This window comes from Seriola dumerili, unplaced genomic scaffold (assembly GCF_002260705.1).
Source record: "Seriola dumerili isolate Sdu_G_001 unplaced genomic scaffold, Sdu_1.0 BDQW01000230.1, whole genome shotgun sequence".
In the NCBI taxonomy this organism is placed as follows: Eukaryota; Metazoa; Chordata; class Actinopteri; order Carangiformes; family Carangidae; genus Seriola; species Seriola dumerili.
In genome coordinates this window covers 3,653,997-3,670,449 of record NW_019174485.1, presented here as the reverse complement: position 1 = coordinate 3,670,449, position 16,453 = coordinate 3,653,997, and the positions used below count along the sequence as shown (strand labels likewise).

The window sequence follows — 16,453 nt, the reverse complement described above, 5'->3', positions numbered from 1 at the left end:
ATGTCCTCTTTATTCATTCAAATGAAAACACATACTGTACATGCCTAACCTTTTAAGCATAAGTCTGGTGATCCCATAGTTTTCTTATTGCCCACAAATCCCATGAAAAGGCCAACAACTAATGAATCCTACTAACAAGTATTGTACAGAGTAACTAAAGCCTGATATAAGCACTGAACGTACATATTAATGTGCTGTTGAAAATAGTCCCTAAAAAACACACTTTTTACTCCTGTTTGAGTAACATAAGTACAGTGGCAGCTGGAAATTCCTCAGCCTTTTAAAAATAAAAACTCTGTTTTGCTCTGCAGGATGAGGAGAAATCTGTGAGGCAACGGAGGAAACTCACGAGTGACTCCAACACCTCTGAAGTCTCCGACTGCTGACAGAGGGCCTCACTGAGAAGTAGAGGGAGTTTAAGCAAGAACAAGGGTCCAAAATTACAGGTCCATAAATTAGTCAAGGCTAGAGACGTGGACGTCATACTAAGCTCCTGCAATGTCTGAAACTCTGAAATACTGTTTTTGTTTTTTTCTGGAGGGGATTACAGTTCGTCCTCTAAACTGTTGAACCTTCCTTGCATCAAGTGGCTTCCTCCTCGCTCTCACACTGGCTTCATCTGTTGACATTCTGACATCACTGTCAAAAATGATTATGTGCGGCCCCAAATAAGAACGGTCTTCGAAGGTTTACGCCACTCAGTGTTTTTCTCATCACTTCTGCATCAGTCTGATTCGTTGCCAGAATACCTGCCTGCCAACTCCAAAACCTGCCAAAACCAGGTCTCCCCTAGCAACCAACACAACAAAACATGTAAACTGTAAACTTCCAATTCGCCAATTCAAATCACCTGCATCTGCATCTGCATGTACGTCTCTGTACGTACAGCTCTGTTGCACTCCATCACAGACATTTTGACACATTGCGGTCCATTCATTTCTTGCGTGGGCTTGTTTGCGCGAGTGTGTGTGTGTGTGTGTGTGTGTGTGTGTTTGTATTGCCTGTGTGACTGCACACACGTGCAAAGCTGTGATTTGTTGAAATAGTAGCAGTACACTGAAAAGAAAAGTAAGAAATACAGACAGTAGAACTGTAGTTAGTAGGTTAGCTAAGTTTAAAGTAGATGTGAAGTAGGGAAGCTATAGGAGGAACAGATGTTCATGTAGGCACCAAAGTAGAGTTTATGTTGAATGAACAGAGGCTGGACCAATGTCAGGAATCAGGAATAAGGATGTATTAATATTGAAAGAGGAAGACGTATTAATGAATACTGTGGTAAGTTTTGAAAAGTGGATTTAAGAAAATAAAGAGACAAGGTGTGTAGACAAGAAAAGAGATGGACCCATCAGCCAAGTGTTATTTTAGTTTGTTTAAAATTCACACAAAGTACAGTAGAGTGAGCTTGATGCGCTGTAGGTAGACTAAACTGAACGGGGGATTGAGAGGATGTGTAATGGAAATGAGGGATGAATGAGATGATTTTCAGTGAGTGGATGACATGGAGTCTGCGTTCTTGAAATTTTGTGTTTCAGCTGTTTTTTTTGAGATGATGCCAGATAAAGACGATGCCTTTTTCAACCAGTTTTCGATCCACTCACAGTAAACCGTGACTGTGGGGAAGAGAGTGATCATTCGACTGACACTACACAACAAACCTGTGTGTGCCCGTCTTCGTTTGCACAAGGTCACACACAGTACTCAGGGTTCCTGCGTATAACTCCACAAAAAAAGTTTTAAAAAGAAGTTGGTAGTAGACAATATTGTGTATATGACAGTGAGTCTCTGACTGAACAGATAAGAAATCTCCAAAACCAATGGCAACAAATTGTCATTTTGACATGGATAATACGCAGAAACCCTGAGTAAACCGAAACTCCAAATGGACAGAAATTCACCTCATGTAACTATTAACACTTAATTAATATGGACCTAATGTAGAAATTGTAACAAGATTATATTATAATACACACATTGTTGATATTCATATATGTATATGAGGTGGAAATTTGTAAGTTAATGCTTAGCTGCAGAACAAGGGAACCAACACCTGAACAAAAAAGGGTTTCCTCTCTTAAAATCCATTCTGTTTTTATGGATGGTCACCAGATTTGCTTTTTTGTTTTTATTTATACATGTTAACTACGGGCTTTTAAAAACTGTTTTGTTTTTTTTTTTTTAATTTGGGGGTGGGGTCTGTCTTATTTTACTAAACTTGGCTTTAGCTGTTTTGCACTGAAAAATTTGAAGTATTCCTTGCTCAGAAGATGTTTGGTTTAATAATTGCCATCCACCTTGATATGCCAAGGGAATCTAAATGAAAAGAGATGCTAATTTAATATGCATATTGGGAAATAAATATAATTTGCATCATGTCATGTAGCATTTGAGTTTTTTTCTCTCCTAAACTGTTTAATGCATGAGCTTATGAGTGTCACAGATTGATCAAAGGACCTTAAACTTTTGTCGTGATGCGCCAGTGGTTTGTTCTTAGCAGCAAAATCAATATTTGCTCAGCTGTTGCTTTTCCGTACAGGCATGGGAATTCCATATTTGCCTCACTACCAGCCGCAAAAGTGGGGCTGGTACTATTTTCACCTTGTGTGTGTGTGTGTGTGTGTGTGTGTGTGTGTGTGTGTGTGTGTGTCATAACAGCAAAATTAGGTCCTTGACTCACCTACTGTAGTAAACTAAAACAGAGGGGGATTTGAGTTTATCTGTCTGTCTGTGTACATGTTTTGTCACTGTCATAGCATCACAGCCGTGCAAGGTATAGTCATGAAACCGTACAGGTGTGTACTGCACATGGAAATAAAGGCTGAGTTCGAAGATATGTGTGGTGCGACTCGGTCCAAGTAGTGAGTAGTCATCTAATGATGTAGTGATAACTACTGAGTACTCATGGGTTGAAACGTCAACATGTTAACAGGTGTCGTGGCTGATGTGATCACCGTCACATGATGGTCTCTACTTTCATTTTGAATACTGAAGGCTGGTTTGAAGTCCCTCTTAATGTGACACCACAAGTACGAATTCACATGCCATTAGTGTTTTTGGAAATATTAACCAGTATCAGATTACCACATATTGTTCTAATTTTTATGGTGGCATTGGTTCCTGCTACAACCACATTTGGTAACATATAACACAGGTCACCGGTTTTCATTTGTCATAGAATATGGGCCTTACCTAATGGGCTTGCTAGGGATGCAAGAGGGGAAGAAGAAGAGGGGGAACTTTCAACAAAGAGAGGGAACTCTTCTTGGTCTGGTCTGTTGGTGTCTCGTAAACCTGAATGAAGTGAAACCAATCACTCAGTGCACAGTGGGGATGGACCAGAGCAGTTGACCAGACCACGCAGTTGAGTGAGACATGGCAGGAAGCTAGCTGAGCTCACCTGGGTTTCAGGTAAGACCTGAATGCTTTTTGTGCTGACAAGGCAATTGGTGTGTGTATGGCCTTTCAATAGCAGGTACAGCCTTAAAGGCTGTACACTGCCACACAGTTTAGTGCGTTAGTTTATCAACATATTAATTATCAATTAGCATTCAATTAGCAAAACTAATTGGAGTGAAGGGAATGCCATCATTTTACAGGTATTTAGTGAAACTAGTGAACAAATTTAAGTTTTGAGCTTGACGCTGGCGCTAAATGAAATGGGAACATATGAACCAAATTTCATGGCAATCCTTTAATGTGACATTTAAGTATGGACCAAAGTGGTAGACCAGCAGACTTACCATTTCCATAGAGCCGAGTCACTAAGCCAAGGTCCATGAACGGACCCAGACGCCGTTTTACCCGGACTTAACCAGTGCAGGAAGAGTGGGATTTAAGAGGGAAAGAAAGGGGGGAAAAAAGGAGGTGTTTTCCTTTTCACCTGTTCAGATGTGTTGAGATTGTTTGTTATAAAAAATGGCTGAGACTGTTCAGATGCGAACAAAAAGGACTAAAAGCGGAAACTCAAGACACACTTTTTATTAAATTTTTCCAAAATTAACCACTTTATTTTAAGATGCACAGTTTTCAAAAGCTCTCATATGTGTTCAATTATTACAGCCCTTATTTTCTTTGAAATGAAAAAACAACATTGGTCCTGTTGGGCCCCATCAGACCAATGTTCTGGACCTTTTCTTGAGTAAATTTTTATCAAACTGGACCCCTTTGAATTTTAATTTAATACCCCTGCCATAAAGTCATGCCATAAAAAAATATTTCTTTCGTTGGATCAATAAAATCATCAATTCAAACCTCTTCAGAGCCTCTGATGTGTAACCTACTGTAGATTATGTGTTGTTGATAAACTGCTGTCAGTCTTTAGATAAAGACCAAGCACCTGACTATGAGCTAACAGCTTTTACGATCATTATCAGTGTTCAGTGGTTGTTGTTTCCGTTAGAAAAGATCTAACCTGTGAACATCATGTGATGCAGGTTTATCTGTCAGACATTTTCCTCTTTCCTTTTACCTCATATGGAGTTTTAACTTTGCTCTGATGGGAATTAAACCCATCCATTACTGTAGATCAAGATAAATGCAAAGTATTAAAACACTTGATCCCAATTTAAATATTGGCATCAGCCTGTATGTTTAAAGGTGAGCTATAGATCTACTACCTGTCATGTTTAGTTTTAAACATTATACATTAATAAGATTTACCACAAATTTTCACAATTATGAAATAATAATAAATAAATGTAAGGTGTTTGAAATTTAAGTAATATCCAAACATAAACTGTAGGCTAATGAATGTAGTTTCAGGTTTGTCTAATGTGCTTCTTACGGATGTGGCTGTTGAATGCACTGATGATTTTTATGCTGAATCTTTAACCACCTTTTCCTTCAAAGCATATATTTTAGATAATTTGTGTAAATTGGTTTAATCTTTTTTTTTTCTTCTTTTTTTTTATGCTGTAATATTTTTGCAGGTCGTTCTACTTGAAACAAAAACAACCAAAAGTCTGTACATTCACTTTTTAAACAAAATATATTCAAGAGTTTTAAATAAGGGCTCTCTCCACTCTCAGAAACTGCCATTATTTATGCAAAGCTTTATTATTCACTAGTGAATTATACATTTCATTTGGTAGTGTCAAAAATCAAGGTTTTACCAGGAAGAGTCTGTATTAAACTGTAACCCCCCCCCCCCCCCCACACACACACACACACACACACATTGTTCATTTACACACCAAATGAATGGAATAGAACAATTCTACTTCACTTGCTTAATACTGATGATCTAAGCTTTCAGCTCATATTAAAAAGACTTGATAACTTAATTCAACTGAACAACAAAGCAATCAAGGAAAGACCAAAAGGTCTGTTTCAGTAAGGAGGCATGCACTATAACATTCAGAGGTACTTCAGATAAACACAGCCCTGCAGGCTGAGAAAAAAGCCAGTGGAATTCTTCTGTGCAACGTGGGATTATTTACACCTGCAGTCAAAACTGGAGCCGTCCAGTCCAAATGTCCAAATCCATTCTTGATCTACAGCTAATTGTCCTTTTGAGCAAGGCACTGAATCTTACAGTTAGTGTGAATGACACATGCAAGGCAAATCAATTAAATGTTCAGAAATCTTAAGATAATATACAATTACTCTGAATTGTTGGGTCTCTGTGAAGGTCTAGACCTGCTCTGTTTGGAAAGGGCCTTGAGATAGCGTTTGTTGTGAATTGGCTCTATACAAATAAAAAATGACTGGACTTGACATTTTTAATCATTTCATAAGCCAACCACGTGGGGTGAGCATGGCCAACTGTGAGCAGGTATATATGGAGGTGTGTGTCATTCCCTCAAACCAGAGCACTCACGGGTTCTCCTCATTCAGCTTCTCAACATGAACTTCATCAGTGTGCTGTCCTGCCTCAGCCTGCTGTTGGCAGCTGCTGTCGCCCAGGCACCAAAACCATGCGGTGAGTATCGACAACCCTGCTGGTGACCTTAGAAAAATATTTTGATGTCATTGTATTGTGTGTGTGAAACTGGATTTTAAGTGAATTTAGACAAAGATTTTAAATGAAGAAAGTTTAGAGTGTTGCTGCAGATGAGATGCAAATTGTACATGATGCAGAAATAAAAAGGAAGTCGTTATAAGAGCATCAAAAGAAAAAATCTGATTGTAAAATTAATAAAGCACGTGACATGTTTTAGATCACTAACAGAGCTAATTTCTTAAAAATTCCCTTTTCTTCAGTTTCTCCTGCACTGATGAGTGGAGGCCTCACTGTGGTGAGTCACTGACCTGTTTTACAGATAAACCTTCCTCACTTTATAATCTCTCTTGGATAGACCCATGTGAAGCGATCAGCATCTTTCTCTTCACTTTCTACTCCGTCTCTCTTTTTCAGATGGCTGGCAACGGACTCTTCATGTCGACAGGAACAATTACCTATGATGCTTTTGGACAGAGGATGCGGGTCAGAAACTATGGGTTTAGTGGCAATCAGACCTTTGGTGTGGATCAGTTGATGCTTTTCAATCAGGTATTTTTCCATGATTTAATTAATTCTGAAAATACTTTATATGATATGTTTTAACCCAGATATTTACTTACTTAGTGGGTTTTGTCACAGATGTTTTTTCTACCTTTGCTGTGAGACTGTAACTGCTACTGTAGCCCATGAATTGGTGAACTAGAAATCTGTTCCCTATATTTCCCTGCATTCCCTCTTTCTCTGTTTAGTATGTAATCGCTCTTCTGGCAATACAGTCAGTGTCCCTTGACCACCAATGACGGTCTCTAATCTCAGCTTCAACCAGGATTTACTCCTAACAATGAGGAGTATCAGATGTAGTGAAATGAATCTCATCCCACTTTATTGCCTTCAACAACTTTTCCTTAACACTCTGTAGGTTTACACAAACTTAAAAGCATTAAGCAGCATGTAGGTGTATGCAGAATGACGCAGATCTGGCATTTTGTGCAAAGTATGAAAATAATATTTGTGTATATGTATGAACAATAATGTTATCAATGAATCTGATGATCAGATTAACCAACATTGTTGTCAGTTTATTTTCTTCCTCGATTAATTAACCAGTTGTTTCAGAATTACACCAAAATATCACAAATAACATGTCCTTCCTTGCTCAAATGAAGTTAACATCCTCTCTCAATGCTGCTATGTCAGATATGTTTGGTCAGTTTATTATCATATTTCTTCAGCAGAACAGTAATTTTCTAACATGAGTCACAGTCACTTGCTCTCTTAAGGGCCGACTTTCATCATGGCCTCCTCCCTTACTTCTACTACAAGTTTCAAGTATGAGTTCCATGCTATCTGGCTAACATGCTAACATGACATATTCAAATGACATAAAAAGCAACACAGTTAATCTATAACACAATGAAACCAAATTACAGCAATGTATATCTAAGTATCCCTAGTTTACCTCCGAAGTATGAAAATAATACTTATATTAATAATAATATTCTCCACTGACACGTTTTTCCCTCCATGCATGCTGTCCACACAGTGATACTGCCACCTGCTGGTGATCTTCCTGTTACTACTTTCTATAGTAATGACATTAACAATTAAAAGAAATAGTCCTTTAAAATAAAGTCTGAAAATAAATGATAACGAATGAATGAAAACCCCCTAAACCACTTTCAGAAAGTTTTCTTCAGTGTTCAGCAAATTACCTAATAAAAACAAAGGGCAAAACATTCATAATGAGAACACAGTATATGTGGAAAACATATAAACGCAATACTACTCATTCACACTTTCAACATATTAAAAGACACAGACAATGATGTGAAAGGGGAGCATTCATTTTCTTTCTTCATCCTTTTAGAAAGTCTATTATGAGATCGACTGGAGCAAATTGTCTTGCAAGAAGAAGGCGCTCGACACCTCCTTCATTCCCATGCATGTCCCCTCTGATGCTAAACTGATGGGTCAGGTATTCCTGGGCTCCTCCTCCTCCTTTGGAATGGGTGTGCTAGTCAACACCTGGTATGGAGACCTGCCACACAACGGTAAGTGGGAACATTGTGCCAGAGACAAAGAAACCTGGCTTTATCTTGACAAAACGTGTAGGGATGATGCTCTTTGCTACACTGAACTGTCCTGTTAGTCTGCTGCTGCAGTTTTGATGAAAGGCCAAAACTTGAACTATGAAAGGTTGTGACTGTCGCTGACAACAAATCCAGCCTTCCATATTACTGGGCTGATGAGGGCACTAATCAAGGCTCTGATCAAAGCTTTGGATTGGGACAAAATGTGAAAAAAAATGTTGTAATTAGTGGATAACTTACTTTTCATGTATGTTTTCATGAAGCTTTTTTCGAACAGTACTTTTTCTTTGTGTAAAGCGCATACTTCCATTAAAAATAACCTTTGGCTGGATTCTGACGATTCTGTGCCGCTCAGTCAGTCTGTTTATCATTAGATAATCACATCATGTAACCTCTGCTCCATGTCTTCAGGCACATACACGACTGTCTTCTCTGAGATCGGCTGCATCCCGATGACTTACACCAGCTACACTCCAGAGTCTGGATGGATCACCATCAGGTGAGAACCTGGACTAACTAAAAACCACAGGAGAGCAGAAACAGAATTTTTTTTTTTGTACAGATGCAAGGTGAAAGCATTACACGCCACTCATGTAACGTACGTAACACACCTGCTGCGAGTGTGCAGAGATGATAATTACATACTGTAAGCGTCCAAAAACAGAGCAAAGCTGGAACAGGCGGACAAATAACTTGCTGAGCCACAGTGTCGAAAATAGAAGAAGAAGGTACAAATATGACAGCTTGCAGTAGTAGGATACAACTGTTTAATTTTATTTTCCATATGTTGTCATGTATGAAAACACCCAAAATGAACATTGTAATCTGACTACTTGATTACAACAATCAATATATTTTTACAGCATTTGTATAGGAATGATTCTGTGTCAAGATTTTTGATCCACATAAGTGGTTGATCACTGTATTTGACATGCTGTCTGCAACAGTATACATGCATGACCCAATATGAAGCCTGACATAAAAATAAAAAAAAATTTGTTTATATTTCAGCACCTTCAACTGGGTCCTGGGCAACACAAACCCCATGGACTACACCCCACCTTTCTTTTGTGCCAAGTCTAAACTGGAGGAGACAGAGACACCAGATACCGTCTTTACTGCCTTGAAGTCTCTGGCTGTGAAGACCAAGAACGAAGAGTAAACATCTGGAGTATCTCACTAAAATAATCACTAATACTGCTCTTGTTAGGGCCACTAAATTGAACCCAAATGATCCAGTAATCATGGATATCATGGGATATAAAGCCATTTAAATTAACATGATTTCCAAGGTTGTTTTAACCAGCTAAGCCACGATATAGCCCCCTGTTGAACAACAATCTCAGTGTTTGGTATTAAAGATTAAAGGAAATAGTACAAGAGAAGAGGAAAAGTCTTCAGACCCACCACTGAGTAGTCCCACAGGTCATTTATGGACATGCAGCCTGTAAGTTTTGCTTTAGTTTTTCTCCTGTACTGCTTGATATGCTTGATAACTATGAATGTAATTTAGGGCCAGGATGTTTGAAAGAAAAAAATGACAAACTGTGAATGTGAAATGAAACCCATAAACAATCAAATTAAACTATAAATGTAAAACCAAACCTGTGAACAAGAGAACAAATGGTAAATGAGACAAAAAATGTAAATGAGAAAACACAAACGTAAGAAAAAGCAAACAAAAAAAAACTGTATCACAAGAATAAAATCTAAAGTAGAAACAAGACTATTGAAATCAGTTGTCCTCTTTTGATTATTATCATTAGATCATTATTATTATTATTAAATATAAAAGTATCGAGGCAATGAGACAGGAAAGTATTGATAATATACACATACCCTGGTTTATTTCATGTCCATATGAAGTTATGGTTTGTATGTATATGTAGATGCATCATATGTATATTAATTGATGCTGATTATATCAGTAATATAATTTCCTTTATCGCTATTAACATTATTCTTGTTGTCATTGTAGTGATTCTGTCCGTTGTATCTATTTGTTAACCTGCAGATAAGGATGGTGCACCTGACTATGACTCAGGGCCATTTGTGACATTTGCACACAACTCTTCACAGATTGTTCATTAAGACTCCAAATGAATGTAATAGGACAATTCAACTTCACTTATTTAATACTTTGTTAGTTCGATGATTTAAGCTTTCAGCTCATATCAACAACAAAGGAAACCAGGAAAGAACAAATGTCTGTTTTAGAACCAGATGACATAACACAAAAATAAGGAGACATATGCTGTACATTCAGAGGTACTTCAGATAAACACAGCCCTGCAGGCTGAGAAAGAAGCAGGTGGATTTATTCTGTTCCGCGTGGGATTATTTACACCTGTGGTCATAATTGGAGCTATTTAAATCCATGAACTGAAATATCTGATGAGCTCAAACATAAAAAGAGAAATGTGATATGGTCATAAATCACACCAACTTTCACAAAGGAGGGTTGTTAATTATTCCCAATTTATAATCTAATCAGTTATTATTAATTACACTCATGGCAGCAGTCAAAAAAAAAATGCAGCAGGGGCCAACCATTGAGGTGAGCGTGGCCAACTGTGAGCAGGTATATATGGAGGTGTGTGTCATTCCCTCAAACCAGAGCACTCACGGGTTCTCCTCATTCAGCTTCTCAACATGAACTTCATCAGTGTGCTGTCCTGCCTCAGCCTGCTGTTGGCAGCTGCTGTCGCCCAGGCACCAAAACCATGCGGTGAGTATCGACAACCCTGCTGGTGACCTTAGAAAAATATTTTGATGTCATTGTATTGTGTGTGTGAAACTGGATTTTAAGTGAATTTAGACAAAGATTTTAAATGAAGAAAGTTTAGAGTGTTGCTGCAGATGAGATGCAAATTGTACATGATGTTATAAGAGCATCAAAAGAAAAAATCTGATTGTAAAATTAATAAAGCACGTGGATGGTTTCACTTCCATGCTCTTGAATTCTCTTACACAATTTTGTGATTGATTGCTTGTTTTTTTCTGTAAATGAACTGAAATTAGAAGGAAAAAAATCTATACTTTACTATCATTTGTATATTTAGTCGTGTTTATATCAGTTTATTTAGTTTGAAAAGACACTTTAATACTGATGCCTGTGACTGTGTTAATGGAATTATTTTACATGTATCAAAAGCTGGAATTTGATGTAGCCTAATTTGAAATGTATGGCACACTTTTGGCACATATAATTGTATTTACCGGCAAATACAAATTAGGCAGATAAATTTCAGTTATTTTAGAGCATTAACAAAACTGATTTCTTAATAATTTTGATCTCCTCTTCCACAGTCTCTCCACTGCAGATGAGTGGAGGCCTCACTGTGGTGAGTCACTGACCTGTTTTACAGATAAACCTTCCTCACTTTATAATCTCTCTTGGATAGACCCATGTGAAGCGATCAGCATCTTTCTCTTCACTTTCTACTCTGTCTCTCTTTTTCAGATGGCTGGCAACGGACTCTTCATGTCGACAGGAACAATTACCTATGATGCTTTTGGACAGAGGATGCGGGTCAGAAACTATGGGTTTAGTGGCAATCAGACCTTTGGTGTGGACCAGTTGATGCTTTTCAATCAGGTATTTTTCCATGATTTAATTGATTCTGAAAATACTTTATATGATATGTTTTAACCCAGATATTTACTTACTTAGTGGGTTTTGTCACAGATGTTTTTTCTACCTTTGCTGTGAGACTGTAACTGCTACTGTAGCCCATGAATTGGTGAACTAGAAATCTGTTTCCTATATTTCCCTGCATTCCCTCTTTCTCTGTTTAGTATGTAATCGCTCTTCTGGCAATACAGTCAGTGTCCCTTGACCACCAATGACGGTCTCTAATCTCAGCTTCAACCAGGATTCTTATTTTCTGGTTAAATCAAAGAAAACAACACCAAGATAGGGCTGCAATTAATGATAATATTTATTATCCATAAATCTGCTGAATATTTTTCTGATTAATTACTTAAAATTCTGCAGAAATTAAATATACCCCACATAATTTTATTATTCAAATTACTTGTTTTGTGTTTAGTGATAATCTAAAATCCAACAATATTCACTTTTTATTGATATGAAAGAAAAGCAGCATCCATATGTTTGGTCAATTTATCGTCATATTTCTTCAGTAGAACTGTAATTTTCTGACATCCAACTTTCATCATGGCCACTTCTACTACAAGTTTCAAGTATGAGCGCTGTGCTGTCTGGCTAACATGCTAACATAACATTTTCAAAACTCATAAAAGCAACATAGGTATAACACAAAGAAACAAATTTGCATTTGTCTAATGTACATCCCAAATATTAACAGTTTACCTCCAAAGTATGAAAACGATATGGATAATAATTATTTTGGCACTACACGCATGCTGTCCACACAGTGATACTGCCACCTGCTGGTGATTTTCGTCTTACTGTTGTCTGACAATGTCACCAATGAATAAAATCTCCCTCAACCACTAACAGATACTTTCAGAAAGTTTTGTTTAGTGTCCAGCAAATGATCTTTTACTGTGAGAAAAACAAAGGACAAAACATTCGTAATGACAAAACAGTACATGTGGAAAGCATGCAAAATACTACTCCTTCAAACTTTTAATATTTTGAAAGATAAAACAGGCCACAAAGATGGGACACAGACAATGATGTGAAAGGGGAGCATTCATTTTCTTTCTTCATCCTTTTAGAAAGTCTATTATGAGATCGACTGGAGCAAATTGTCTTGCAAGAAGAAGGCGCTCGACACCTCCTTCATTCCCATGCATGTCCCCTCTGATGCTAAACTGATGGGTCAGGTATTCCTGGGCTCCTCCTCCTCCTTTGGAATGGGTGTGCTAGTCAACACCTGGTATGGAGACCTGCCACACAACGGTAAGTGGGAACATTGTGCCAGAGACAAAGAAACCTGGCTTTATCTTGACAAAACGTGTAGGGATGATGCTCTTTGCTACACTGAACTGTCCTGTTAGTCTGCTGCTGCAGTTTTGATGAAAGGCCAAAACTTGAACTATGAAAGGTTGTGACTGTCGCTGACAACAAATCCAGCCTTCCATATTACTGGGCTGATGAGGGCACTACTAAAGGCTGTGAATTTGGATTGGGACAAAATATGGAAGCATGACACATCCTCTGGTATTTACACAAATACAAAGTACACATTTTTTCAGCTATGTGTGTTCAGTAAGACCCATGTTGCACCGTATTCTGTAGCTTGATCAGCGTTTGCCAACCTGAACTGGCTCCACACACCTTCCATCTCTGAACACAACCCAGATGATCCCTGGTGGCTAGCTAATCAAGTGCTTCACGTGGTCCCAGAGAAGTCTGTTTATTGTAGAGCCTCTGCTCCATGTCCTCAGGCACATACACAAGTGTCTTCACTGAGATCGGCTGCATCCCGATGACTTACACCAGCTACACTCCAGAGTCTGGATGGATCACCATCAGGTGAGAACCTGGACTAACTAAAAAGCACAAGAGAGCAGAAATGGTGCAGTGATCAACATCACCACTCAAAACAATGTTATAAACCATGATGTGTTAAGACTTGCGTAACCTTTGATATATACCCTAAAGCGGCATTAAAGGTATTTGTACGTTTTTGTACAAAGCCAATGTTAGCATTAACAGATGTCTAGAAGTCTAGAAGAAAAGTTCAGAATGAAACTTCATTCCTTTACTCCAGTGGTGGAAAGCAACCATTCTATTTAATCTAAGTAATTAATTAATTAATTTCTTTTCTTGTATTGAAGTTAGCTTGCTAACCAGCTAGCCCCAGCTCAGTCAGACTGTCTCGTCACTTTGCATTACCGAATCACTTTAGGGTCCGGGCTGCCCTGAACAGGTAGTGCTGCTCAGAGGGTGAATCATAACCTCTTGTCTTGTAAACGCAATGATGGATGAAGCTCTTGCAGTGACTGATAAGCAAACAGCTGTTAATGCTAATGTTGGCTATGTAGCAATAGCAAAACTTACCAATAGCTTCTTTAAGCTATGGAAATCATCTTATTAAAAACTGTCACTCAGTAATGAGTCTTAGAAAGTAAATTTTTGTTTATATTTCAGTACCTTCAACTGGGTTGTGCGCAAATCAAACCCCATAGACTACATCCCACCTTTCTTTTGTGCCAAGTCTAAACTGGAGGAGACAGAGACACCAGATACCGTCTTTACTGCCTTGAAGTCTTTGGCCGTGAAGACCAAGAAAGAGGCGTAAACATCTGGAGCCACGATATAGCCACCTATTCACTCATGTCATGTCACACAACAGTATTTGTAGTGTTGTAATTGGGCAAAACTTGCACACCTCAATGGTATTACAGGTTAAAGGAAATAGTAAGATGGTAAGACAGTAAGATCAAATCTAGACTATCGGAGGGAAATCAGAGACGGTGAGAACTAAGTGAGGGAGACATTTCAGTAACACCTAATGTAGCCTGGTCCCTACTTTCTATTGTATCTCTGTCATCCACTTCAACAAAACACCTCATGTAGCGGTGTTTGTATTGCTTCTCTGTCGTCCTCTTCAATAAAACAAAGCACAAAATAATGCTTATTTGGTGTTGGATGCTTGGTTTGATAAAGAAATAAGATAGCAGCAATAAAATGACAAAACAAATGCATATTGAACAGTACAAATTTGAAAGAGCATATAGTCCTTACCAAACATATATTTTCTATTAAGAAATTAAGCATACTGGTGGCTAATGAATCCCTGATGTTCATCACTCAATAATTAAACCTATCAAGTGCTGCATGCGTCAAATGAGTGCATGTTACATGGATGTTTATATAAATATAAATAAATAAATATAAATAAATATAATATGTTTTATTTTGAAATTAAAGTGTTGGTGAGAGCTTGCTGGAGTGTAATTTAAATGGTTGCTTCTGTCTGTTTAAATGCTCCTGTAGGAAAGTGCAGTACTTACTGTCCTACAGCAGATGGAGGCAGCACTGTTCTTATCTCATCAGTTCCTGCTTGTCCTTAAATCTAAATGTTTTTCTGATAACAGTTAAAACAATAAACTCGATAGTACAAAGTTACACTATTTAATCAGCCCCCACCCGCCTTTTTGCATTTATATGCAGTATTTAAATAATAAATATTGGTTTATAATACACTATAACTCACTATAATGTAGTTTTAAGCAGAGATAAGGACATTTTTTATTTAAATTTATGTATTTATAAACAACTTAATCTATGTAACAGATCTGTAAAACACAGGACATATTGTATTTTATTATATTATTCATTGTATTTATTAATGAACAATTGAAAGGCCATGAGCAGCTGAAAGCTCAGGGAGCATGAGTAGTTTTCTTTTTTTAAATCAATCTTCAAGCTCACTGTGAGTTCATGAATGGCTGATAACAGGACACACTCTAAGGATTGTTCTGATGTGACATCATTATGATTGCAGCTACATTATACTGTGTTATTAATCATTCAGCATACGCTCTCGCTGCTTCATAGCAGAAGTGTATTTGGTGACAAATACCTTAAGAAACACTTGGAAATGTGGAAAGTGGCACCCTTAAGGCGATATACGACCTGTACTTAGGATAAAATAACTAAACAGACAACAGACAGCAGCACAATAGCAGATGCTGCTGAGTCTGTGTCTTCTACCTGATGAAACATCAGTTTGCCTGCAGTTACAGTTCTCTGTTGTCAAATTAGACATTTTCTGCACGTAAAAAGAAATAACCATTTAAAAGTTTTTCTTTTTTGTTCCCTTTTTGAATCTATTTGAAAACTTCTTAAATGACCAAATCAGTCTTCTGTGTCTTCATACAGGAACGGCTGACTAACCCACTGAACATCAATAATATGAGCATCTCTTTTTATCATTAGAGGTTCTTAACACTTGTTTCTGCTTCAGGGATTTGTGAGTCATCTTCTAATAATGAACGTCAAGGTGTTTGGAGGTGGCTACCTTACCCCACTGTCAAAAATTACTCATCCGTCCTTTGTGATTAAAGAGTTGAGGGCCTGCTCTGGAAGCATCATCAGCAATAATAGCCTCACTAGTCTGTCCAATTATCAGTCTAACGGTTATATGAGCATGCTGGGACTCTGACGTAGGCAGACGCAGGAAGAGACGGGGCTGAGTGTAAATTCCCTGTTGTGATAAGAAAATTACATTGTTAAAGTCAGTTCTACCCTCCAATTTCACCAGATTTAACTGAGCCTAAATGTTAAAGTAGGAGACGCTGTACGGAGATTTGTTAATTTTGTGCCTGACTGCCAGTCAATGACAAAGTCAGCAGAAAGTCGAGGCAATTTCAAACCCTGTCGCCTTAAAAGTCTCAGCAGTGTCACATGAACATGCCTAAAATAAAACTCATTTAACAACTGCACACAAGATCATGAGTACAGAAGTGACAGTATTGATGGTGA

The 16,453-nt window shown here is 37.9% G+C and overlaps 3 protein-coding genes across 4 annotated transcripts in view; all 3 read left to right on the top strand.

Annotated features, from left to right (window-relative positions):
* Positions 1–2,372, top strand: part of pnpla6 (patatin like phospholipase domain containing 6) — a 30,149-nt gene extending 27,777 nt beyond the window's left edge. For both annotated transcript variants that reach the window (XM_022755571.1, XM_022755570.1), the window contains exon 36: positions 312–2,372. In XM_022755571.1, the coding sequence (XP_022611292.1) occupies positions 312–386 (75 nt within the window). In that variant the 3' untranslated portion in view covers positions 387–2,372. The remainder of the gene's footprint in view (positions 1–311) is intronic.
* Positions 2,373–5,807: 3,435 nt separating this feature from the next.
* Positions 5,808–9,752, top strand: LOC111229365 (ependymin-like). The gene is made up of 6 exons (XM_022755669.1): positions 5,808–5,917; positions 6,199–6,233; positions 6,353–6,487; positions 7,806–7,989; positions 8,440–8,527; positions 9,040–9,752. Exons 1-6 carry the CDS (start codon positions 5,842–5,844, stop codon positions 9,188–9,190), a joined length of 669 nt encoding a protein of 222 aa, XP_022611390.1. The 5' UTR covers positions 5,808–5,841; the 3' UTR covers positions 9,191–9,752.
* An 896-nt stretch (positions 9,753–10,648) lies between these two features.
* On the top strand, positions 10,649–14,563 carry LOC111229396 (ependymin-like). The gene is made up of 6 exons (XM_022755713.1): positions 10,649–10,756; positions 11,338–11,372; positions 11,492–11,626; positions 12,736–12,919; positions 13,408–13,495; positions 14,114–14,563. Exons 1-6 carry the CDS (start codon positions 10,681–10,683, stop codon positions 14,262–14,264), a joined length of 669 nt encoding a protein of 222 aa, XP_022611434.1. The 5' UTR covers positions 10,649–10,680; the 3' UTR covers positions 14,265–14,563.
* The last annotated feature ends 1,890 nt before the right edge of the window (positions 14,564–16,453 follow it).

What these genes read in the sequence shown, in the direction of transcription:
- LOC111229365 (XM_022755669.1), top strand. Translation starts at nt 5,842, where the DNA reads ATGAACTTCATCAGTGTGCTGTCCTGCCTCAGCCTGCTGTTGGCAGCT. An exon ending in AGTTGATGCTTTTCAATCAG is followed by an intron (nt 6,488 to 7,805) that starts GTATTTTTCCAT and finishes TCATCCTTTTAG; the next exon opens with AAAGTCTATTATGAGATCGA. An exon ending in TGGAGACCTGCCACACAACG is followed by an intron (nt 7,990 to 8,439) that starts GTAAGTGGGAAC and finishes CCATGTCTTCAG; the next exon opens with GCACATACACGACTGTCTTC.
- LOC111229396 (XM_022755713.1), top strand. Translation starts at nt 10,681, where the DNA reads ATGAACTTCATCAGTGTGCTGTCCTGCCTCAGCCTGCTGTTGGCAGCT. An exon ending in CCAGGCACCAAAACCATGCG is followed by an intron (nt 10,757 to 11,337) that starts GTGAGTATCGAC and finishes CCTCTTCCACAG; the next exon opens with TCTCTCCACTGCAGATGAGT. An exon ending in TGAGTGGAGGCCTCACTGTG is followed by an intron (nt 11,373 to 11,491) that starts GTGAGTCACTGA and finishes TCTCTTTTTCAG; the next exon opens with ATGGCTGGCAACGGACTCTT.